Source organism: Sprattus sprattus, assembly GCF_963457725.1.
Source record: "Sprattus sprattus genome assembly, chromosome: 3".
Classification (NCBI taxonomy): domain Eukaryota; kingdom Metazoa; phylum Chordata; class Actinopteri; order Clupeiformes; family Clupeidae; genus Sprattus; species Sprattus sprattus.
In genome coordinates, this window is record NC_137922.1 from 7,923,505 (window position 1) to 7,949,302 (window position 25,798).

General features: G+C 42.0%; 5 protein-coding genes across 5 annotated transcripts; 4 read left to right on the forward strand and 1 right to left on the reverse strand.

Moving 5' to 3' along the window:
* Window positions 1–304: 304 nt before the first annotated feature.
* dnase2b (deoxyribonuclease II beta) lies at window positions 305–3,864 on the forward strand (the record flags this gene model as incomplete). Its single annotated transcript, XM_080834356.1, has 6 exons — window positions 305–417; window positions 660–834; window positions 1,175–1,253; window positions 2,315–2,476; window positions 2,685–2,882; window positions 3,530–3,864. 6 exons carry the CDS (start codon window positions 305–307, stop codon window positions 3,862–3,864), a joined length of 1,062 nt encoding a protein of 353 aa, XP_080690482.1.
* Window positions 3,865–4,926: 1,062 nt separating this feature from the next.
* On the forward strand, window positions 4,927–7,016 carry LOC308362604 (deoxyribonuclease-2-alpha-like; the record flags this gene model as incomplete). The annotated part of the gene is made up of 6 exons (XM_080835336.1): window positions 4,927–4,967; window positions 5,105–5,270; window positions 5,375–5,630; window positions 5,777–5,935; window positions 6,281–6,472; window positions 6,667–7,016. The coding sequence occupies 6 exons, from the start codon at window positions 4,927–4,929 to the stop codon at window positions 7,014–7,016; spliced, it is 1,164 nt and encodes a 387-aa protein (XP_080691462.1).
* Window positions 7,017–9,538: 2,522 nt separating this feature from the next.
* rpf1 (ribosome production factor 1 homolog) lies at window positions 9,539–15,834 on the forward strand. Its single transcript, XM_080834786.1, has 9 exons — window positions 9,539–9,832; window positions 10,022–10,078; window positions 10,388–10,468; window positions 10,555–10,650; window positions 11,878–12,031; window positions 12,368–12,450; window positions 13,272–13,453; window positions 15,311–15,437; window positions 15,561–15,834. Exons 1-9 carry the CDS (start codon window positions 9,566–9,568, stop codon window positions 15,600–15,602), a joined length of 1,089 nt encoding a protein of 362 aa, XP_080690912.1. The 5' UTR covers window positions 9,539–9,565; the 3' UTR covers window positions 15,603–15,834.
* An 837-nt stretch (window positions 15,835–16,671) lies between these two features.
* spata1 (spermatogenesis associated 1) lies at window positions 16,672–20,717 on the forward strand (the record flags this gene model as incomplete). Its single annotated transcript, XM_080835338.1, has 12 exons — window positions 16,672–16,704; window positions 16,811–16,917; window positions 17,025–17,142; window positions 17,214–17,267; window positions 17,405–17,768; window positions 17,998–18,142; window positions 18,241–18,283; window positions 18,654–18,726; window positions 18,816–18,941; window positions 19,850–20,028; window positions 20,383–20,481; window positions 20,568–20,717. The coding sequence occupies 12 exons, from the start codon at window positions 16,672–16,674 to the stop codon at window positions 20,715–20,717; spliced, it is 1,491 nt and encodes a 496-aa protein (XP_080691464.1).
* Window positions 20,718–20,998: 281 nt separating this feature from the next.
* On the reverse strand, window positions 20,999–23,984 carry ctbs (chitobiase, di-N-acetyl). The gene is made up of 7 exons (XM_080833832.1): window positions 23,785–23,984; window positions 23,551–23,689; window positions 22,996–23,204; window positions 22,693–22,864; window positions 22,289–22,386; window positions 21,814–21,975; window positions 20,999–21,500 (listed from the first exon to the last, which is right to left on the reverse strand). The coding sequence occupies exons 1-7, from the start codon at window positions 23,914–23,916 to the stop codon at window positions 21,285–21,287; spliced, it is 1,128 nt and encodes a 375-aa protein (XP_080689958.1). The 5' UTR covers window positions 23,917–23,984; the 3' UTR covers window positions 20,999–21,284.
* Window positions 23,985–25,798: the final 1,814 nt, after the last annotated feature.

Genomic DNA, 25,798 nt, shown 5'->3' on the forward strand with positions numbered 1-25,798 from the left:
TTTAGATCAAAGAAAGAGTGATCTGAACTCTCTGGGTCATTGTCATCACTAGTCTGGCATGTTCTTTATTCATTTCCCATTATTATGTATTTATTCTCAGCGAATGGTCCCAGATGTCGTCGCAAAATGAACAGAATGCTTTGACATGGGTTGAGAATGTAACAGCTGCACGTGCTTTCGGTGTTTCCAACGCAGGAAACAGAACTAAGGCCATGCGCCACTTCTCCTTTTGCAGTGCACATCGACATTCAACGCTGCCTCGTTGGCGTTGACAACGTGCTTGTGACTAATCGTAGGCTGAACAATGTTACATTACTTTGTTTTAGCCTCAAACCTTTTGTGTTTGGTCTTGACTGTCAAATCTTTTGGCCATGACAGCATCTCATGTAGGGATGAGAAGAACGAACCGGTTGACTGGTAGGTGCAATGTGAACATGGACAGTATTTTCCACACGGTGTGACTTTCAAGGCTAGTGTTGAATGTGTTAGTGTTAGACCTGTCCATTTCTTTTATCTCCCCAGAGCAACTAGCAGTGATGGATTGTGTTTGCAGTGTTGTAACAGTGTAGCAGTGATTGTGCTATCGCATTCTTACATATCACATTCACATTAACTAAGATTGCAGTCTACTACTTCACCGTTTCTCCTGCTTCTGAAAGGTTTATTATCTACAAATTACCCAAATACGTAATGGAATATTCTGGGAATGGCGTTGACTACATGTACTTGGATGGCTCCATGAAGACGTGGGACCTGAGCTCGTTCAAAGTCAACGACAGCGATGGAGCTGCGGCGTACACCCTTGGACAGCTCTACCAGGGCAAGGGGTACGAGGTAGCAAAAGCAAAGCTAATGTCATCTATGGTTATAACCTGATGTAGCCTGATATGGCCTAGATACAGTCAAATAGTTTCACTTAGGTTATAACCTGATATGGCCTAGATACAGTCAGCTAAATGTCATCTTAGGTTATAACCTGATATAGCCTGATATGGCCTAGATACAGTCAGCTAATGTCATCTTAGGTTATAACCTGATATAGCCTGATATGGCCTAGATACAGTCAGCTAATGTCATCTTAGGTTATAACCTGATACAGCCTGATATGGCCTAGATACAGTCAAATAGTCTCACATTCTCTATCAAATATATCAAGTATAATATTTTGGTCTAGTCCAACAGCTCAGCCTATTTACTCTACAACGATGCTCCTCCAGACCTCCCCTATGACATGGACCACGGACACACCAAAGGTATGCTCCTAGCTGGACATTCACACTCACATTCACACTCACACTCACACTCACACTGGACACTCACTTAAACTCACACTCACACTGGACACTCACTCAAACTCACACTCACACTCACACTCACACTCACACTCACACTCACACTCACACTCACACTCACACTCACTCACACTCACTCACACTCACACTCACACTGGACACTCACTCAAACTCACACTCAAACTCACACTCACATTCACTCACACTGGACGCTCACACTGGACACTCACTCAAACTCACACTCACACTGGACACTCACACTGTACACTCACACTCACACTCACACTCACACTCACACTCACACTCACACTCACACTCACACTCACACTCACTCACACTCACACTCACACTCACACTCACACTGGACACACACTCACACTCACACTGTACACTCACACTCACACTCACACTCACACTCACACTCACACTCACACTCACACTCACACTCACACTCACACTCACACTCACACTCACACTCACACTGTACACTCACACTGTACACTGAAGGGATAGCTCTCTTATTGTGTTCTCTGTGAACTTAGTCCCCGATATTATAGTGACAAAGAGACCAGTCCAATGCATGTGTAGTTTTGGGGGGTGGGACAGGGCAAAGTGCATCACTGATAAGGGCCGCTGCAGCAGACCATGAATGGCTCCCAAATGTTTTCAGAGAGACAAACAATCTTAACTAACTTGACTCTTACACTCTCTCTCTTTCACACACAGCAGTGTGTGCATGCATTATCGATTATATAAATGGTTACTGACCCTGTAATAAGATGACCTTGTAATAAGATGACCTCGTAATAAGACGTATAAAACTTGTCACTGATTTCTCCATCTGTTTAACTGTACGTTGTATAGTTATTTACCGTACAGAAATGATCATAGAACAATGTAGACTAGTGAGATACTAAAGCAATGCCCTTGTTAATCCTGTTTGCCATGATCTTATATAAATCTGAATGTTTTGAGAATGTCAAAACTAATGTTTTGTGTGTAATGTCTGTATTTGTTTACAGGGGTGATGATGTTTGATGAAACCCAGGGGTTCTGGTTATCTCACACCATCCCCCACTTCCCCCCGTTTCCAGAGAAGGGTTACGGCTACCCCTCCACCGGCATGTTCTACGGCCAGGTCCTCTTCTGTGTCACCTACGGTTACCAACAGTTTCATCCAATATGTAAGAACGCACCTCAAACTCGCGACAAAACATGAAACTTCGGAACATTAAACCATCAAGATAAGTGTCTTATGTTTTGATAATAAGCATGTGAGCTTTCCTTTTCAGTCAAGCCGATTCCATACATCTTTTCCCAACCTAAACCTTCACAACCGTGACCTTTGTGTGTTTAATTGTGTAATGTGGCCACCCGGTCTGTGCTTTTCAGCTGAGCAGCTGATGTACACCCTGCCGCACGTATACAACTGCTCCCTGCCTGCTCCTTTGGGCGCGGACATGACCTTCCTGGCCCAGCTCTGCTCAGGAGCCAGTCCTCCTCTGCCCAAAGACCGGACGGTGAAGAAACTGGTGTCGGCCAAAGGGGAGACCTTTCTAAGTTTTGTCAAATCTCACCTCTTTGTTGATGGTAGGAGCATGCAGGGTCTGCAAGTGAGAAATCAGAAGCCAGCATAATGTTTTATAACTGTTTGGCTCTCGTGTGTTATAACACTATTGACATTGAGAACTGGTTTGCTGTGTAATTATTGACTCAGATGACACAACAGGAGACTTTTGAAAGATATGTAAATATTCCCAGTTTCATATCCACAGCCATATTTACACAGCCACAAACAATTAACTTTTAATACATTTTTAAGACACATTGTAAGTAATACATCTATTATACGTACATACAAGATACATTGAATGTGAACAGAAAACTATGGAGGACCAAACCTGCCATATTTACAAATGAATGAATGAATAAATAAATGTCCACATCCATGCATTTAGACAGAAATAAATGTATTTATTATTGCACAATTGTCAATCAATAGTATCGTATAATTTACATTTATGTATGTATTTATTTCTGTATTCATTTATTTATTCATTCATTGTGCACGTTTGTAAAACCATGCTGCAAATTTGGACAAGGAGATAGACCTCCCAACATTGAGCCACTGTGTTCATCTCCTCACAATGAAGGGTTCATAAATGTGTCTCTGGGGAAGTGAAACTACCTTCCACTGACAAAGTCTCTCAGATTTGCTTCTGTGACTTTCCCGACAGACATTTACACGGCGTGGGTGGCCCAGCTGCTGGACACAGACCTCCTGGTGGAGAGCTGGCAGAGGCAGGGCCACGAGCTCTTCTCCAACTGCTCCCTCCGCAGACACGTCCTGAACGTCAGCGGGGTCCGGCTGCCTGGCCCTGTCCACTTCCACTCCCGCTACGATCACTCCAAGTGGTGCGTCTCCGTCGAGCCTGAGGACGGCTGGGTGTGCATGGGCGACCTGAACCGGGAGAGAGGGCAGGTCTGGAGGGGCGGAGGACTCATCTGTACACAAAACACGCTCATCTACAGCGTCTTTCGCCGAGCCACTTACTCCTTCTTCAAGTGCTGAGACATTTTCACTTAGACATAGGAGAACATGGTAACCTCCCTGTGCTATTTGTTGGCTTCCCATAGCTGCCAACTCTCTCAATGACACATGCAAGTAATCGTGCCTTAGCTGATGTATTATAACATGTCAGGGTGCACCACTTACAACTAATAAACTCACCACAAGAACAACAACTAATAAACTAACCACAACAACAACAACTAATAAACTCACCACAACAACAACAACTTATAATCTAACCACAACAACAACAACAAAGGAGTTCCTCTCAGCACTTCCTGTATTCTTCCTTATTTAGATGTTGCCAGTGTTATTGCAGACATGTTTTGCTAATTTTTAAAATGAAGTGTAATTAAATGTTTTCAGGTCCATTTAAATTCAAACCATTTCATTTTAAATGGAATAAAGTCTATAGACTGTACATTGCAATGTTCATATTGCAATTATTTCAGTTTTTCTTTAAACTAATAAGAAAGGTCAAAAGGAATCAGTCACAAAAATAAATAATAACAGTTTTTTTAAATTACATTTGGGTCTACTATACGATTTAGAGGGGCACATTAGTCTGTTTAACACGTTAAATACTTCCTTAAATACACACAAATACACCTCTACCTGGGTCAAATGTATGATTAAAGAGAAGCATAAAGATTTAAAAAAGAAAAAAACTCATGGTGTACCCTCAGATAAGAGTGCTATCGTTTGACTGCTAAGTTAAGCACCCATTACCTAGAGAGCATCTGCAGTTTGTCCAAATAAATCAAGATTGATAAGGATCCTTCAGATAAGAACTAAATAATAGAGGTTTAATTGCTTGTCTTGGATACTTGAAGTGTTCTCTGGATTATAAAAGTCACAAAGATGAGGCAGATCCTTCTGAAATCCTTTCAAGAGAAAGCTGAGGCCACAATAACTACAGGTAAAGTATGCAAGTTTAAGTACTTATTTCACCTGGTGAACTGCAAAACTTGTAGCAAATAGACGGCTGTTTTTTTGTTTGTTTTATAAAATGCTTGCAGCTGATCATAAAATGCTAAATGTGATTTGTCAATGTAGGACAACATGAATTGGATCTTTCTTGGTGTTCTGTTCACCTTGGGCGGGTGCGCGGCAAGCACATCTATTTCCTGTCGGAACGAGCATGGACAAGCTGTTGACTGGTGAGTAATCTCTCCTACTGCTTACTCACCTGAATAACATCCCACACAACAATTGCATGTATGTTTAATGCGTATCTTAGGTACATCCTATACAAGCAACCCTCCATCGATGATCAGAATGGACTGCGCTACCTCTACATGGACCAGAGCACAGGTGGCTGGGTGCAAGGCCAGTACACCATTGACGATCAACAGAGTGCTGTGGCTCAAACACTAAAGCCTTTATTCGATCACTATGCAACAGAGGTAAGAAAACCAGCACGTGCACAACTACAAATGTACAGGTATTGTTTTGGTTTATTTCATGACATTTCACAAATTGTTGATTTACTTTCGGCCATTCTGAACAGACTGAGACTTTTGGATACATACTGTACAACGATCAACCACCACCACCTTACAGGACCGGCTCCTCTTCCTATGGTCACAGTAAAGGTAAGAACCCTTACAGAACTGGTTCCTCTTCCTATGGTCACAGTAAAGGTAAGAACCCTTACAGAACTGGTTCCTCTTCCTATGGTCACAGTAAAGGTAAGAAACTCACACACAGAGAACAGCACGGCTCAGATGGTCGAGCAAGAAGCAAGCAGCACACCAAGGCCACGGGTAGGTGCATGAGGAGCAGACATGCTGATTACTAAACATGAAACTTAAACTGAAAATGTCCTGTGCTGTGAGTGGGTTTGCATTAAGAGATGTCTGCTGTTTCACTGAATTACTCCTACTGAGATGTCTGTGTGTGTGTTGCGCAGGTGTTGTTCTGATGAGCCAAAGTACTGGCATTTGGTTGTCACACAGCACCCCAGACTTCCCCGGGTTTGACATAGACTCTTTCTGGCCAAAGAGTGGCTACCACAATGGACAAACCTTTATCTGTGGAACATACAAGTACACTGCTTTCAGGGACATTGGTAAGTGAACTATTTTCTTTTTTATCACTTAGATTTTTATTGAATTTACAGAGCATACAGTAGAACACAGAAAATAAGAAAGAAAAACAGAAGAGAAAAACAAAAAACAAAACAAAAAATAACATAAAAAACATACAACTTGTGGGATAGGTAAGTGAACTATTTTCATCACGACAATAACTTAACAAATGACTTAATTAGCATGACTATGCTTCTTTTTCATGGTGGGTGGCATCCACTTGGATGTCTTCATCAGTATAAATCTTTATGCTGCTCTTATAGCTATATGATGTATTATTTGTGAATCATTTGCAAACTGCCCCTGTGTTATCTGCCTTCACACAGCTATCCAGCTCCAGTACATTCATGTCAACGCTTTTAACTCCCACATCCCCACCTCCTTCTTCCCGGAGCTTCAGTGTGTGGCAAGAAAGGGTTGCTATCCTAAAGAGGCACCGTGGTATCGCCAACTGGACATGACAACACTGTCAGGACACAAGTTTGTCAGCTATGCCAAGTACGGCAAACTCCATGACGGTATGTCCCATCGAGCTTTTTATGATTACTTCTATCATGGTTTTCCAAGTGTAAGATACCTATATTCCAGTACAGGCTTCACATGTGTTATCATTGATCATTCTTTGCATATATACACACACACATATCCACATCTTATAATTTATGTTGTACTGAGTTTACAAAAATCTAACTGTGGAGATTTCTCACTGCAGATCTGTACTCTGATGTGCTTGATGAGTCCTTGGGAAGTGACTTCTATGCCAAGGGCTGGGGCAGACTGCGTCGTCCACTGCCCTCCAACTGTTCCGTGCCAAACTACGTGTATAACGTGGAGTCTGTGCAGCTGCCCACAACAGAGCCCTTCAGCGTAACCGTGGACCATTCTAAGTGGTGTGTGACGGTGGATAAATCCCCCAGGCCATGGACGTGCATCGCAGATATGAACCGGGAAGTCAGCCAGGAGAGCAGAGGCGGGGGGGCAGTGTGCACGGATAATGCTGCTGTGTGGAAAGCCTTCTCAAGTGTTGTGTTCACCTACGAGCCATGCCCTGGGGCTAACTGATAACTGTAACATGTAGCTCAGCATGTAGGCAGTTTTTAAGGGTGTGCTGGATGTTGAGAATAAAATATAACTATTTTCAAATCCTAAATGGCTTCATGATGCTTCCTTCATTATGCTTCCTATTTCCTTAATAATATAAATGAAGCGATTAGAGATTTGTTTAAGATTAACTGCACTTTATCTTGAAGGCAGATAAGAAGCAGCTGCTGTCTGTAGAGAAGTGTAAAAATAAAACACAGCCACAAAGTCATAACAGTTTCGGCTCCCATGATGAACTTGGAATGACCTTTTCTAAGCAATGAAATTACCTCTATAAATTGTAATGAAGATTTTGATCTTTTCTTTATGTTGGATGAAATAAACAATGACAGTATTGGCTGTCTCAATTCAGTAACACAATATACCAAACATCTATACGATATATAATGCATATGTGATGTTGTTGCACTCCTTCCATGTGTGATGTTAGACTTTTCTCCAGGTCACTCACGATTAAGTCTGTTCACATTTAATACTTATCAGTAAGTGTTGAGTGGCTGAGCAACAATTTTGATAAATAAATAAGTGTGCCAGACATCATCATGTATGGGCTTTAAATAATAAAGGTTTATTTTAAAGTATATCAGCCACTGCATGCCTACCATAATGGTGCCCTATGGTGCATACAGTATATACTGTACACACACACACAAATATATATATATACATATATATATATATATATATATTAGTAACAATGTTAACAAATAATAAACAGTTGCAAACATTAACATTAAAATGATAAGCAAAATAATGCCTTAAAACGCAAAAGTAAGCCTACAAATAAAGATCTTTTAAGGTGATGATGTGTAACAATGCTGCTACCAAAATATTCTAGAGTGCTCTTTAGTTGCTACTAAATAATAACACGCCGTGCATTTTCCCTTGCCCATTTATCTTGTATTGCACCATGCCAACAGATAGCCTGTATGTTTGACAGCACAGCTAACATGAACAGCTAATGGTAACCATGGTAACCAGAGTTACGTTTCCAGCTTCTTGTTAGTTACTGTGAATGCTACCAGAACCGTCTGCCACCTTATATTTACCAGTTGTTATTTTGCCTTAATAAAATTGAGATGTGTCATACATGGGATTGGTACAGTAGGGTTTAACCAAAATCTAAATGTAGCTATCATCAGCCTAATTGATGAGGCTTAAGCTAGCCATAAACCCCCATTTGGCTGCTACATTTCTATGTTAGCAAACGCTAGCTAGCCTGCTAGCTAGTCTGTTAACATTATTTGCAAGCCTCCAAGCACAAACGTAAAGTCACCTTAAAACCTACCTGTTGCCTTTCACCATCCACCATCCATTGCTGTTGCATCCCCTGACATGTCTTCTCTTTTTCCCTCTTTCTTTTTTTGTTTTCAGCTCCTGACAGCTTTTTTGCTTTATCCATCTTCCATCCAACCAACTCACTACTCGTAGCCCAGTTCTAACTGCTTGTGTGTTGAGCGGTCATGGCTCACTCTCCCTCTTCTATGTCAAAATTCTATTATGGAATCTTAAGAGATGAGGCTACTCTAGTCTGTTTAGTCCTCTAAAATGTTATATAACATTAAGGAAATGCAGAAATGATTTAGAAACGCACAACAGCAGCTACATATAGAAAATTCCCCAAACATTATTATTTATTTTTTTTACCATCGCTTTGGCGCTCCCATGGTGCGGCGCCCCTATGCGCCGCATACAGAGCATACCCACTTTTTGCGCCACTGAGGGACCAGTCTACAGCATGCCTGCTTGCATGATGCACGCTGTTGTACATGGCTGCTAAGATCAGGTTCGAAAATATCCTTTTTCTCATTATCGGTTTAGTTTGGCAGTTATTACAATGTCAGATCCCATGGTTCTCATGTTTTGCCATGGTTGCCCAAGAGCAGGGGTTTTCAACCAGTGGTCTGTGAAGGCATTGCAGGTAGCACCCCCACCATGCATTCAATAACATTGCACTGTGCCTGAGCTATGCAAGGCCGATGTTTACGCAGAGTCAACCATTTAGGACTCCTCCACGTCATGATATTGAAAGTGATCTCTAACTGAGCCAGATGGAATCTCTGACTAAGTAGTCCATCTTGTGGGAAGCACACGAGCAGAACGGCCTCACAGGAGTGGGTCTCTGGATCAAGAGCATTATTAAGGGCTCACTTGAAAGTCTCCCAACTGGACACTCAGGCCGTCTGATGCCTGCGGTCCGGCCTGGACCCTGACCTTCTAACACAGTCTGTATAAACTGTGCACAATTCAGCCATAGAATGGCTTCTCACTGCTCTCTCACATTCATTTATGCCTTCAAGGGTAGAAGTTTGGTTATGTCGGTGTACTGTGATGTTAGTGCAGCTGTGCAGGAGTTACAAGCATAATGTAAAAAATTGATTTGTGTGGTGCTTTGGCTCCCCCCGAACGCCAGGAGGCGATATTCTTTATGTGGCACCTTTGCGCACTTCCTTTTCCATACGGAAGCAGCAACGTTAGCGACATACACACACGTGAGAGGAGAGAGCACCATGGACAGAGCAGATCTACCTGAAAAAAACATGGATTTTGACGAGGAATCCAAACAGAGGACTTTAAAAAAGAAAAAGGGCAAAGTGAAGAAATCAACCAAAGTCATAAAGTCTGAAGAAACAATTGTGAAAAAGGATGAGACAGAGTCAGCCTCTGTGGACGCGGCACCTGAAATGGCCTTCCCACCGACTTTCAGCGTGTCTGAAATCAAAAACAAACAGCGGAGACACGTTATGTTCATGAAGTATAAGCTAGAAAAGAGAAAGGTAGAGTATGGTGACAGTGTTATCCTTGTCTTCTATCACTTATGTCAGCAGGTTAGGAACCAAGTCAATGATGGTTCTTTTGCTCTGTGAGGCAAATGCATGACACTGATAATTGTAAAACCATTCACGGAAAGAGCTACTTGTGTAGCTTTTTAAAGTTATAACTGTCGAACTTTATTTGTCTTCCAGGCAAGAATGGATATAAGGAAAAAGAGAAAGAAGGAGAGGGAAGCGCTTGGTGACAAGGTAAGTGAAATGCTTACACGTTGGTATAAACACTATTCTTGGTTACATAAATATGCCTTGGTAAAGTGACTTGTAACAATTGATCTCTCTTGTTCACAAAAGGTTGACATTTTTTCCTGATAATACAAAATACATAATTTAAGTGATTTGACATTCAGAGCTACACCACCACTGTAGGAATTAATTATTGGGGTATTTAAGTTATGTTTAGTTGTTGATTTCCTGTTTTGTTAACTCTGCAGTCTCTCTGTACCCATTTTTCTTATTATTCTAAGGAATGACATGTTCTGTCTCTTTTTAAATGTACAGGCCCCACCAAAAGAGGTTCCAAAAACCATTGAAAATCAGAGAGTTTACGATGAAACCACAGTTGATCCCGGGGATGAAGAGGTAATGTGTCGTCGAACAACACAGACGTTGATGCAGGAAGAGCAGTGACCGATATGTTTATCTAACAAGGCTGCTTTCTTGCTCAGGTTGCATTCGACGAGGGAACAGACGAGTTCTCTTCTTACTTCAACCGTCTCACGAACCCCAAAGTTTTAATCACGACATCGGACAGACCCAAAACAGTAAGTGGTTCTCATTCACATTGTTATTGAGTTTATCGTTGACATACTAACTCAAACGTAGAAATATTTTTAGATTAAGTCTTCTTACCCTCTAAGGCAAGGGTTTTCAACAGGAGGTCCGCGGCAGCATTGCAGGGGGTCCCCAACATGAGCCTATGTTGATCATTTCACCATTGATTTTTTAATATATACCGGTATATACATTTGCTTAGACATTTCAACACATTTTCAGATTACTCTTGAAAATGGTGAAAACTATCTAGAATAAGAAAAATATGTCTATAATAATATGAAGGAGATTCACACTGACAGAATGTAGCCTTGCACCTATCCAGCCTATGGTAGCCTGTGCTTTGCTGATGTTAATGCATTGTGTTCCAAACGTGACGCCACACGCATATTATTCAAAACATACAGTCTTGCGCGACAAGCATCTGCAATTAAGTATAGCCTACGAGTACTTTTGAAGTTGTCTCGAAAAAGTAATACTTTTGGTGACACCTGAAGTTATCTACTGTCCTTAGCTAAAATGTAGTTGTAACGTCGAGTTTGCCAAGCTTATTGAGTACATGTAACAGATGTTGCGTGATTATTTTCATGTGACTTAAGTTTTGGATAAGTTGCCAGACAGAATTTCCAGAGCTTACTGCAAAAGTAATGAGGTGTCTTTTGCCCTTTCAAACTACCTACCTGTGTGAGAGCGTTTTTTTTTTTTTTTTGTGTGTACTTGAAGAATAAGTACAGGGCAAAGCGAGAATGGGAGAGTGATATGAGACTGTCGCTGTCTACCATTTCGCCATGAATAGACAGGCTGTGTGGACTTCACAATGCCCAGATATTACACTGACAGGTCTCCCCTCTCTCCACAAACGCACGGACACACGCGCACCCAAGCACGCACATACTCACGTGCGCAGGCACATCAGTGGGCCGCGGATTACTTTCTAGTCAGAATGCTGGTCCTTGGGACAAAACCAGTTGAAAACCCCTGCTCTAAGGTGTAGTTATCACTTGCTATTGGAATATATTTTCTCATTTGCATAGTGAAACATTCATGATTGTGCTCATGATTTAGTTTTAATGGCAAATTATCGCTAGGGGAACAACAGCACAGCGCTCCATATTATTCTGTCTATTTTGTTTCATGCAGTTTGATTTTATTTCTATTTGAAACAGTAGCTTATTCTTTCAGTTAAGTAAAATAATTCATATCTCTTGTTTTTTCAGAGAACTATTATGTTTTGTAATCAGCTGGCAACGGTCATACCGGACGCTCACGTGTACTACAGAAGAGGTCTGGCTCTGAAGAGAATCATCCCACAGTGTGTGTCCAGAGGGTTCACGTATCTCATGGTGATCAACGAGGACAGAAAAGTGCCCAGTATCCTTAGACACACTGCTCTGAACTGAGTCATTTACAGTCATTTAACTGATGAGCAATTTAGTCATTTACATTAAAGTATTGCATAGGGCATATGCTTAATAGTGCCATTTTACCACAACTTCCATGAAGAATGTTCTTGCACCATAGCTAAATTAATTAGCCACAGCTTTTTATATATATATCTTGTATATTACAATACCTCATGATGTTGCTTTTTTCATGGCGTGTTACTGTGCTGTTGGACACTAAGGATCAGTCACTCAATAATCACTCTAAATAGGAAGATCATTTAAGACCTTGTGCAGTTTTCTCTTAAATCTTCATTTTCAAAAGACGGCATGGTTCTCTGTCATCTTCCCGACGGGCCTACTGCTCACTTCAAGATCAGCAACGTCAGACTACGCAAGGAAATGAAAGTAAGTCCAGTTTTCTACTGGAGCTCTTGTAGAGCTGTCCTAGGTTGAACTTGGTGCTTTAATGTGACTTGCCTTGCTGCCTCAAGAGAGGCTGTCACAGGCTTTTAATGCTCACAGAAGCACTGGCCATTCATTCATCATTCATCATTGTTTGTTCAGGCAGAATTGACTGAGCACAGGGCTCTTTTGCAGCAATGCCCTGACTGAGGCTACAGAATACAGAAGAACAATAAATAAACAAAACAGACAAAATAAATAAAAAAACACATAAAAAACTCAGAAATAAAGTATAAAAAAAATAACATAAAGTAACAAAAAATGTATCAGAATATCATTTAAAACAACAGCATTGAGGCACATCCTTAGCATCTAAAAGGCTCTTAAATTGGCTGCCAAATCCACTTGAATAGTGTTCCATTTATGGGGCGCAAAGAACTTAAAAGCTATTTTACCTGTATTCGTTTTTGTAAGGGGGATTTCAAGGGAGATGAGGCTTTGTGACCGTGTGTTATGACAGATGGATTTTAAAAGTGACATGAGTTAATTAAATTTTATGGTAGTTAGTAAATTTTTTCCACTAAGGCTTAATAAACAAATAAAATACAGTGTTTTTCCCTCCTGTCTGCTAGAGGGGACCAACCAACATTCTTGTATAAGTAACAGTGGTGGATCTTGCATGGACATTATAATGGCAATATCTGTGTGCAGTATATTGAGAATTATACAGTATGTAAATCTCAGCCCCTCTGAAGCTTGTGCTGTATTCTGTAGTTATCAAAATGGATGGATATTCATCGGCTTCTTTTCTGTTGTTCCCTCAGAGACGAGGGAAAGAGCCCACGGCACACTCTCCCGAGGTCATCCTGAACAACTTCACCACGCGCCTCGGCCACAGCATTGGCCGGCTGTTCGCCGCGCTCTATCCTCATGACCCGCACTTCGTCGGTCGCCAGGTGGCCACCTTCCACAACCAGCGTGATTTCATCTTCTTCAGGTTCCACCGGTGAGTGCCTTGGCAGGGACCCGGGGTGTTAGTGTGCTGAGGGTGTGGCGTGGCAGCCCTGGGTTTTTCTTGCATCTACATTCGCCTCGCATCAGACAGCAACATCCATCCTTGCCTTCTCCGCTACACTACACCAAAATAGTACCAGCAGAAATGCATGTCCAGTCATAGAGAAGGAAAGTGTCTTTTTTTACTACTGTAAGAAGAGTCGACATTTTGGTTTCCCCTGGATTAGATATATATTTATTATAAACGTTTTTGAATATCTTTTTTTTAAGTAAATGGGATATTTACATTGACAAAAGAGGATTACTTTGACAGCATTGATATTTAAATGTACACTGCAATCATGATTCTTACCTCAGGTTTTAGTTTCTCAAGTCCTGCAACCTACTTTACTTTTAGAAAAACTGCGATCTGACTACTGAGAAGAAATCAACTTAATTGATCATTTAAGCTGTTAAACCCCATTTAGTCATTGAGCATCACAACATGTGCGCCCTCTTGTGTCTGAATTAAGGATTGCATTAAATGAAAACATTTAGAGGAAGTATAGTCGGAATTAAATGTACTCATTCATAATAATAACTAGTCAGAGGTAGGGTGACTAGACCAAAATGTGGGACGAGTAGTACGTTTGTGGGGGGCAATGTGTGGCATGTTACCGACGCTGAGATATAACTCTGATACAGTCGCTATCTAACTGAATAAGAAACATTTGGATTCATATACTTTGTCCTCTAGTCGATTCTATAGCACATCAGTTGAAAAGATACAATCCACAGCTTTTGCTATGTGAAGGATATGATGAGCACAGTGCTGTTTGTCATCCCAAAGGCACACTCGTCTTGTATCGTAGCATGTCTTTATTGATCCAACATGCTTTGGCCATTGTAGGCCCATCAAAGGCAACTGCCCTTAAGGCAAGCACGTGGCCATGATGTCGTCTGGTAGCTTTAACCTTGTCTGCAGAGTGTGAGTGAGTTTAGTTTTTTTGTGACTCAGATGATCAGTGCATCAGCCTCACGACTGCACAGTTTGATTAACGGCCGTCAAAGCTTCTTCGTGACCGCCTTCACTGCTCTCTTCTCAGCCACTGGATGAAAGCCAGGCGTTTAGAGAAACGTGGCTATGTTGCATTTGTATTTGTCAGGATGGCCAGGTTGCTGCATTAGACGTAGCACCAGTAGATGATCAACTACGTCACCGCTGCATACGCGGCTCACGTGCCGGGTGGATGAAGGAACCCCTGCCATGTGTTTTGAGTTCGGACAAAAAACAAATGACCAAAGAAAAAGTGGGACATTTGGTCTTAATTTGAAGGATGAGGGTCAATATGCTGTGCAGTACAACTCAAAGAGGTTTCTGCAGCAGGGGTATTATTGATTATTGCAGGTCTTTTATACCATATGAATGCAGATGGTCAAATAGGCATCCTGTGATATTGCCTGCAGCTGGTTAAATAGCAGCGGCTAAAGATGGAAACATTTCAATTTGAAAACATTTTTTTTCAACTGTGATTGACTGAAATGTGTTTGACTCAAACATGAAGTGCTAACCTATAACTTGCTGGCTGTTGACTGAGATGACACTTTAACTAGCCATGGGAATCTTTGGAGTCGGTTATAGGTCTGGGTTGCTATGCACCAGTTTATTACAGAGGACTACAAGGGGCCTGGGAAATGTAGTTCTGGAGGTCTGTTGAATGGATGTGCCATCCAAATAAAAATAAATTAAAGTCTCACTTTTAAATTGCCATACGATGACATAATGTTTCGTTTATGTTTCAAATGGTCTGTTCAGCGGAAAAGTTGTGGATATGACTGACTGTGATTGCTCCTCCTCCTCCTCGCACAGGTACATCTTTAAGAATGAGAAGAGGGTGGGCATCCAAGAGCTGGGACCCCGCTTCACCCTGAAGCTCCGCTCCCTTCAAAAGGGGAGCTTTGACTCCAAGTTTGGGGAGTATGAATGGGTTCACAAGGTGAGTCTTTGCTGTCTGCTAGTTCTGTCTGCGAAGGCTAGTTTATGGAATTAAATAATTGTGTAAAAGTAATTCACAAAGATATTGACCCATCTCCCCTCACTCTCTCTCTCTCTCCCATAGCGTCATGAGATGGATGCCTGTCGTAGAAAATTCCACCTGTGAACAGAGTTCCTTCTGTGTATACAGGAGCATTTGTCAGTTTTTATCTCTCCCCTCCTCTCTGTTTGTCTGTCTGTCTGTCTGTCTGTCTGTCTGTCTCACCCACTCTCTCTCACAAACACACTCACACTCACAAGCACAAGCACACATAAATTCATAAATATATACTTTTTTTTTGTCATCCAAACTTCTGATGTTGCAGTCTGTTTTTGGCAATAAAACTGAAAAAAATATATCAAACCTGTTTTGGTGTTTTCACATTCTGTTTAATCTCAATAGTTATCCTTAATAGAAGGGCCGCTGCATTAAATGTTACCAATGTGTCTATCTCTCATCGTCGGAAGATTTAACCAACACAAAATGGCTTTTTATGGTACATGGCGGGGGGAAATGCTTGGAATTGCCAGTCTCTGCTTGATGTTCAGTTATTATAACCAAACTTTAGGAATGTGGTCTTCTCTTGGTCAAATTGAAATAGAACACTTTTTTCATCTGCTATTTTGTTCTAGTGATTTGTGCTCTGGAACGAATTTCCAACTGTTGTAATGAGATGGAAATGCTTCCTGTTCATTCATTACTTATAAGCCCAGTTTTCCTGGTCAATGTGTTGAGCATACTTCGTTCTGCAATGACAAAACTAAAGGCTGTTTTACAGATAACATCGAACAGCACGTGCTTGAAAAGGACATTTTATAGCCTTATTGTACTTGCTCACTATAGACATTCCATTGTATACCATAACGACCGTAGAAACCGTTAGCTCAAATGAGTGCGTGTACTGCAACACATCTATTATATCCTTCGAAATGTTCACATACTCGACTTGATCTCGTTTTGTGACTCCAAATGATGGTAGTTGCTATTCCCGTAACGAGTGGGCTTGGTACCGTCCCAGTGTTTGATTACACAAGATTGTAACTTAGCAGTATTGTCCACTCCCACACATGGACGCCTGTAGATCGCTCGCTCTCTCCCGGGAAAGACACTGGTAGATTCATGGCTGTTAATACCCCAAGTTACATCGTAAAGGACAAATAGTAATGCACACAAACGTTTCGAATTTACCAACACGATGAACTACAGGGGAAGACGCGCAAGCTCCGAGGTATGTGGTTCAATAGTGTACGGCATTTTTTTTTTTTCCAGAATACAAATTCAGATGTTTAAATACGGAAATTAATTTGTATGTGTTATTTTGTGATGTGGAGCAGTATTTGGAGTTTCACGTCCTCTGTGTGCCTCTCGAACTGTGGAATTCAAAACTGAACACAATTTCATCTGAAGTCATTGATCATTTCATATCTGCCGGACTTATCAGGTGAGCTGAAATAAATGATTTTAGGAATTCCGTGACAAACATAATCTTATATAGGCTCTTGATATAAAGAAAAACTCGCCCTCGTGTGTTGTATTTCCTTATCCCAGGGTTTATCCAGATATCACTCTGAAAGCACTTAGAGATGAACTTGCGGTCCTTCTTGGCGGAGATGCTTTCATTGACAGATACTCCTTCCTAAAATGTGTCGGTAGAAGTCTGGCACTGGTAAGTTTAAATAAGCAACTTTTGATGTTGGCAGGTGTATTTTAGGTTCTGACAATTATCTTTAATGACAGGTGAAGACCAAACAAGAAAGGGAACTCAGAGCAAAAGCCTTTTCGCCTCCCTATGTGAGTAAAAGTCCTCCATGGTTGGATTCCAGAAGCCATGAACTGTCCACCATTACTCCAGATACCCCTCCAGTGTTTGTGTTGTGGGTAAAACTCAGCTAAGCATCTCTTCCCTCTGCTGCATGATTCCTCCTCAGGCCCCTCACCCAGAGCTGTACCTGCTGCCCTCCTATATGGACCCCAGTGGCAGCACGCGCTCACAGTCACACTCTTCAGAGATGCAGAGTTATAGCTCAAACCCTCACACCAGCTTTCACTCAGAACCCTTATCAACAGCAGCAGGATCAAAAGAGCCTGTCCGGTTTCCTGATATAAAACAGGTATCCAATCAGCCTCCAACTACTAGCCGTGATGGTGGTGGTGGTGGTGGTGATGACGACAGCTTAACCTTCCCAGAGGAGAAGGAGGAAGATGCTTATTCCTCTTACAATTCAGGGTGGGGAGAAGACTACAGCCAAAATGAGAACATTCATGAGCAGTTTCAAACGATAAAGGGACAAGGTACGAGTAGCACGATTGACAATATGTGAGGGAATAGGCATCAATCCCTATGCAGGTTTCATTCTGTGTTTAAAGCGTTTCATGAAAAACAAACAAAGTTGAAGTGTAGTCAAATCTTTTCGAAATATCAAGTAAAGGGGCATGTTCATTTGCGACAAATAACAATAACATAGTGGTTTACAGTGTAACAGCCATGCATGTCTGTTGAAAATGTCCAATTCCTCAACAGCAGAAATTTCCAACAAGTTACGCTCAGCAGGAACTGACAGTTCGGCAACAAAGAAACATTCCACGGAGAGAATTCAAACCAAAGACTCAGGAGTGCCGGACTCTCTGGAGGATGTGGATTCTGGTTTATCTCTCAGCCAAGACAGGTCTCCATGGCACATCTGCATCTCATAATATACCCAGACGTATTAGAACGTTACATATATTGTATGTATTGTCTTTTTTTTCCATTCTTACACAGAAGAAACCGATATAACAAAAACAACAGAATCAAGTGTAAGAAAGAGGCAAGTTTGACATTCCTTTTTTTCTGTTGTTCCTGACAATGAAACAGAGGTAGTCCATTATGTTGAATTCCTTGTCAAAAGGAAGGGAGGGAGGGAGGGAGGGATTGGGATGACAATAGCTGTCTGAAGGGCGTCCTACATGCCCAGGATGTCCTAGACGGTTGCTAATGACTCATGCGGTTTCTTGTAAATGGACCGTGAGCTTTTGTTTCTGTCCGAGATGCCATTGGCCCGCAGATGGTCTGCAGTCTTACTGGTGGGCTATGAAACAGGCAATAACCCTGGACAGGTCCTATTTATATGCAACGCGTATTTAATGAGATGGTTTGCAAAGGTCAATACTTGATGTTTGTTGTTTGTGTCTCTTAAGAGTTCACCAATCGCTGCCTCCTCCTATATTGTCACGGCAAGGAAACCTGCAGCCACCGTCTTCTCCACGGACAGTAAGACCAAACCCGTTAACGCCCGTGCTCGGTGATATTGTGTGCCGCCGTTGGAGACTCCAGTTTGCATTTCACACTGTTCTCCACAGGGAAGGAACTAATGGAGGAGATCCGGCTGGTGAAGGAGGAGAGAAAGCAGCTTGAACGGACCAGACAAGAACTCCTGAGAAAAGGCAAAGACCTCCTGGCTCTCAACAGACACAGGAGGAACCAAGGTACCAGCGGTCCGTAAGGGACAGACACACTGTTTCACAACAGCAATGGTGCCGCCTTAAAAATGGAATTGCTGCACCCCTGGTTCCGGTTCTCTCCTATGCTGCTCAGTGTGGGGGAAAGCGTTCATGCTACGTGTAGCAACCGTGCACAATGCTACGTGTAGCAACCATGCACAATGCTACGTGTAGCAACCATGCACAATGCTACGTGTAGCAACCATGCACAATGCTACGTGTAGCAACCGTGCACAAATCTGGTTTCGCCGCTTGCCAAAACATATGTGCAGTTGAATTAAGTGTGGGCCTGCCCTACAGCCTTTTTGAGCCACAAGAAGAGTGAATTGAAGGGCAAAGCAGCCCCCCCTGTGGCATTGCTGGCCTAGAATAAGGTTTACACCCCATAGTTTAGAGATCTGTGGCTCAAGTCTTATCTAACGTTCAGCTTTTCAAGCACTCAGTTCAGACAGATGGAAGAGGACGTACTTTCACAACTAGTGTGAACTGAAGAGAGAGTCACTAGGTCACCATTTGCCACCCGTGCGGAGAGGTTTTCCATTTGAAATAGGGCTTAGAGATAGAGATAGCCAATCCGATATGTAGGCCAGACTGAGCTGTAATCTGTAGTCCAGGTCTGGTGTAACAGACTGAGCTGTAATCTGTAGGTCAGGTCTGGTGTAACAGACTGAGCTGTAATATGTAGTCCAGGTCTTGTGTTACAGACTGAGCTGTAATCTGTAGTCCAGGTCTGGTGTAACAGACTGAGCTGTAATCTGTAGTCCAGGTCTGGTGTAACAGACTGAGCTGTAATCTGTAGTCCAGGTCTGGTGTAACAGACTGAGCTGTAATCTGTAGTCCAGGTCTGGTGTAACAGACTGAGCTGTAATCTGTAGCTGTTTTCTTTCACTCAGCTCGGGACGGGTGGAAGAGGAAGTACTTTGACACAAAGAGGGCCACAGCACCCCTGGAGGAAAGCCTGAGAAGTGTTCGTCAGGAACTGGAGACATTCTACAATAAACTTCTGCAACAGCTACAGGCAAGAGAGGGCAGAAATAAACAGAAACGCCTGGGAAAAGCATCCAGCATAAAAGTGAGTCTATCTATCTCCGTAGACAGCAGTATTCATAAACTCGTCCTATTAGTTAAACAAGAGGTTCAATTTCATGTGGGGTTTCTAGGTTAGGTTATATTCAGACTATACATTATTTTCAGAATGATCTGATATTACAGATTATTATATCATTATTTATTCAGAATTACAATTATTTCTGAATTATTCTAAATTATTTATTGTGAATTGTGGCCATTGTGCTTGCTTCAGGGGGTGTTCAGGCCCTGGGCTCAGTAAAGTGCCTTGAGACCATTTTATTGATGTGGGCGAATGTAAATAAATTAGAATAAAATTGAATTCTGAGACTCCAATATAACTATGTATTATTTTCAGAATGATCTGATAATCCAGATTATGACAGAGAGCTACGAAATAGACGACTTGAGACGGAAGGTGGATGACTGCAAGATGAAACTAGAGACAGAGCAGAAGGTTTGTCATATTTTCTTTACGTTATTATTTAAAAAATAAAACTAAAACACGCCTCACAGCTAAACACCTATCTCCAAACGTGTCAGCTCAGAGTCCAAGCGGCTGCAGAACTACGGACACTGAAGGCTGAGCTGGCTTCAAAGAAATCCCAGCCATCCGTCAACAAGCCACCTGTGGACACACAAGGCGGTAGACAGAGGTATCCCAAACCTCCTGTGCTGCAGAAACGAGCCTGAACCTTGACTGTGCAATGTCAACAACGGGACCATAGAGCTAGCAGACAATATGGCATATTTCAGAACAAATATATAAACAAACTATTTGCTGAATTGATCAGGTGGTTGGTTGCAAATATTCATAAAAGATGAGTTCTTTTCACTAAAAAGCTTGTGTCCTTGGTGTACAGAGTGAATTGTTATGTGGTACTTTGGAAGCTTTGCTTAGATTTGTATTTGGATGATTAAGAGGCTAAAGGCTTTTGTATACATCATTGTGTTCAAGCTTTTTTATTTTTTATTTCACATCTGATGAGTACTGCAAGTACTGCATTTCCATTAAAAATATTGAAATTTTGATGAAGTGATTGATTTAAGTGTGTTTCTACGCTGCGGTGATGTCCGAGCACACATTTAAAACAGGATGCATTCTTCTGTAGAACAGATTGAATAGTCAGCAGTTAAATCTAAACACAGGGACACACACCCCTGAATAAAGCAGGAGGACGCCACCACTGATCTTTCTGCACGGGACAAAAAAGTACCGCAAACAGTGTTGACTCAAAGGCATAGTCTTCACCTCCAGGGTTACTCCTCTTGAGACTTCTCCGTTTCCATGGCTGCTACCAGAACATTCCACATGTCTCTGGTCTGTTGCTGGGCGACGGGGTTGTTGCTGTAGTCCAGAAGGTTGCCGTTCCACATGCCGATACCCCTCAGACCCAGCTCCTTCACATAGGCAGCTTTCAGAGAGATGCTCTCTGGGTCGTCATACCACACCTGGTGGATCTGGCCACTGGCATCCTGATGGGGATATTTCAGGTGTAACCAACAGGATTTAAACAATAGATACTATGTACTATGTAGGCACTGGACTGATTAAGGCCTTATTAAACAATACTTTCTGGTTCAGCTTTCTGTCAAATTCCTAATCAAGTCATTTTCAAAGCTATTAGTCATCTGTGACCACTTTCACTTAGCTGTTGCTGCTTTATATTGTGTAAAATTGTGTGTAAAATATTGTTTTGCCTACCCTAACCATGATGGCAAATAAATAGCTAGGTACTAAAAACCTCCATACAAGCAGCGAGGCTAAACAGCAGTGTTAAGTCTTTACCTTGTAGTTGTAGTACGGGGCCCGCTGCTCCCTGTCCCAGAGCCTGCCTGACATGGAGCTGTTGATCTGCTGCATCATGGTACTGTAGGGAACCTGACGCCCAGCCGCGTCACTGCAGGGCGCCCCGCGGAAGGGCTCCTTCTGTATGGCACACACTCCACCCTAGAATATAGCCAAACGTCTTAGCCTCTTAAAGCTATGCTACTCTTAAGAAAACCACTGCAACTGATCAACTAAATCACTCTATGTGCTCATCATCAGTTTCCCTGTTCCCTGGTGACAGAAAACTCACAAATGCCAAATTTAAATGTTTTAATTTTCTTTTTCTCCCAAAAAAATATATGAACAAAGTATTTGCTGAATTGATCAGGTGGTTGATGTACTGCAAGTATTCATCAGGCATAAGTTATTTTCACTTAAAAATAAACTGACTGAAGGAAGCATAGGAGAACTCTGACATATATACAGTATTTACCTGTGACAAGGCTAGACAAGGGTAATCGTATCCGTACCATGGCACCCCCATCACTAGTTTCCTTGGGTCAATCTTCATCTCTAAGTATTGCTCATATGCTGAGAGAAAGACAGGAGACTAAGGCAATGTCTGCATACGTCTGGGCCTGTAAACAACCTTGTCTACTACACCTGGGGGTATTCGTAGTACGTGGTTTAGAGACAAACCTGGAAACGTTAACTCAGAGTAAGTGGTAAACCTTCTAATAGAAGAGTCCTCTGACGTTGTTTTGCAAGGAGAATAAACCAATGGGGGTTCTTTTATTAGGAGGTTTACCACTTACTCTGAGTTAACTTATCCAGGTTTGTCACTAAACCATATACGACCGAATACCCCCCTGGTATGTTCTGGTATCAATCCCTCACCTGTCAGTGTCTGGTTGTAGGGTGCATTAGCCATGGCAATGCAATCACCCCAAATCTGACTCTGTTCATCGTAGGACATCACAAAAAGCAGATCACAAGAATCCGCGATGGTGGAATAGTCATAGTAACGTTTGTCGATACATTTGGGTGACCACGCCACATCAAAAGATACCTATGGATAAAAATATATTAAAAAAACCATGATTAGAATAATGACAGTTAAGAATAGTTGATTTTATGATCTTAAAAAACCTGCATATCTGTGTAAGAAAAAAAAGAAAAAAACATATCTGCTATGTTTACCTGGGAACCAGGAATCTCTCTGTGGAAAGCTTCAGTGGTCTCTTTGACCAGTGCAGTCAAAGCAAAATATTCTGCAGACTCTTTGTCCACAGCCTGCTCTATGTCCAGGTTGATGCCGTCCATAAACTGTCTCTTTGCCAAGCTGACCTTCTCCTTGACCCAGGCAGTCCTGTTGGTGGAATCTAACAGTGCTGAGAGGGGCACATCTCCTGAAAGAGACATCACCAAAATAACATAACGCTGGTGTTATAGGCTATCATCACACTTACACTATTAATGAAATGTACATGGATCACAAAGGCTTTTTCTTGTCAACTGTTGCCTACTGTTGAACATAACCCCTGGTTCTTCAATTACCAAACCTATCCATTAGATGGGGCCAGTCAGTTGAGGTTAAGACTCTTTGGCCACCAGTTTTGTCTAATGCCAGTCTAATGCCTAACTTTGTGTTCTGGCCGTTTTCGAGTGTTTGCCGCTTTACTTTACAATACTAATGACATTGTAAGAGGGATCTGTTCACCGTCAAACACTTGCACGTCCCAATGGTAGGCCTACCTTTCAAAACAAGCCTGACTCCTTTGGAATGGGCAAAACACATTAGTTCCTCCTCATACTGTCCAAAAGCAGCGATAGTCGTGACTTTGGTCCAGTCGTAATACCTCCATGCTTCTCCTCCGACATCAAACACAAACACCTTTTAAAAAAAAACCAAGAGGCGTTATTATTTATTATCTTAAATCAGTTTATCCAGAATTAAGTTCATGACAACAGCGAAAACGCAAATGTTACCTCAAATTGCGTCACGTTTTGAATTTGTTGACAAAGTTCCTGTTCCTTGCATGGACAATGATCGAAACTGCATGCGCTGGATAACAACGCAGTCAGAACTGTTACTACTAATACGTGCACAGCAACCTCCATTGCCACACGTTTATTTACACCGGGTTGTTGGATTCATATCGACACCGAATGAGGTGTAATAATCATGTGAGCTACGCCAACGTGAAATCTGCGCATTTTCATTACGGCAGCCGAAATGTACCATTCGTCAAAAAGAGACCCATGTTAGCAATCGCTTTATAACGACCAGAGATGGGAAGTATTTCAATTACTTGTATTTGAAATACTAGCTAATTTACTTTTGAGTATTTTGTAATTTGTATTTGATAGGGCCGATACATTTTTTTAATTTAATTTGTAACAAAACACTTTAGTCAAAGTCAAAGTAGCTTTATTGTCAATAACTTATTATGTCAAGATATACAAAGGAATCGAAAGGACGTTTCCCACTCTCCCACGGTGAAACATATAAAGGTGCAGAGGCACCACAGATAAGACAAGACATTTCCTAAAACTAAGTAAACATAAATATTCATAAATAAGTAATACAATCTTAAACGTCTAAAAGTGCAGAGACCTGAGTGATTTTTTGGGGGGTAGGGCGGGGGGTTAGGGGGTTCAGCTTTCTGTCAGACTGGAGGATATGGCTGGGGGGAGTGAGGGGAGAGAATTTAGGGTCTGGTGGTGCGGCAACGGAGGCTCCTATACCTTCTTCCAGAGGGTAGGAGGCTGAACAGACTGTGTGCGGGGTGGCTGGTGTCACTCGCAATCGAGGTAGCTTTCCGGGTGAGGCGGGTGGTGTAAATGTGTTGCAAGGAAGGGAGTGGGGCACCAATGATCTTACCAGCTGTGTTCACCATGCGTTGCAGTGCTTTCTTGCTGTGTTCAGTGCAGCTACTGCCCCGCACAGTGATGCAACTGGACAGGATGCTTTCAATGGTGCCCCAGTAGAAAGTGCTCAGGATGGGAATGGGAGCTTTTGTTCTCTTGAGCTTGCGGAGAAAGTAGAGGTGCCGCTGGGCTTTCTTCGCCAGTGATGCAGAGTTGGTGGCCCAGGAGAGGTCCTCACTGATATGCACCCCCAGGAATTTGGTGCTGCTCACTCGCTCCACAGCAGCGCCATCGATGGTCAGTGGTGGGTGTTCAGTGTGGCTTTTCCTGAAGTCAACCACAATCTCCTTTGTCTTGATGACATTCAGCAAGAGGTTGTTGTCTGCACCACGTGTTCAGTGGAGTAATTCTGTAGTTAAAATACGTAAAATACTTTCTCCAGTGTTTAGGCAGAAGGAGATTTTTGTTCTGTCAGATTCTACCACTAGAACATCTGATCTGCCTCTGAATGTCATTGTCGAATCAGGCATCAGTCAATTTTTCCAAAAATGGTGCTTCTTATGGCCCGCCCCTTTTTGGGGCCAAAAGGAAATCACCCCAGATCCTTCTCATTGAGTCTAATGTTAAATCAATTTTTTTCACAAAACAGGTCGAAAACTTAGATAGCTGTCTTGATGTTTGTCAATTTATCTTCATTAGTACACCGACTAAAAGGAGGTTCTTTCAAAGAGCGAATCGAGTTGTTGCACGGAACGTTAGCCATCTTGACAGAATGTGACTTGATGATGTCCTTATACGCAATTACGTATGACCAAAGCCCGGTGGGGATAGCCCTCCCGGAAGCCATAGAGATTTCAATGAGAGCCCTGTTTTGTGAAAACATGAAAGTCACACAGCTGCTGCCTGCATAAATATATACAGTATACAAAATCAATCAAGTTGTTGTCTTTGAATAGCTTTCCTTAGTTATACTGACATTCTGTGACTGTTCTTTCTTTTTTACTGGGTTCACCAGAGCTTTGGGTACATTATATAGCCCTGTAGCCAGGGCCCATAGACATATTTATGTCAATCTAAATAGTCTGAATAGCCATGTCGCATTGCCATAAATACTGATGTATACCTATATTCA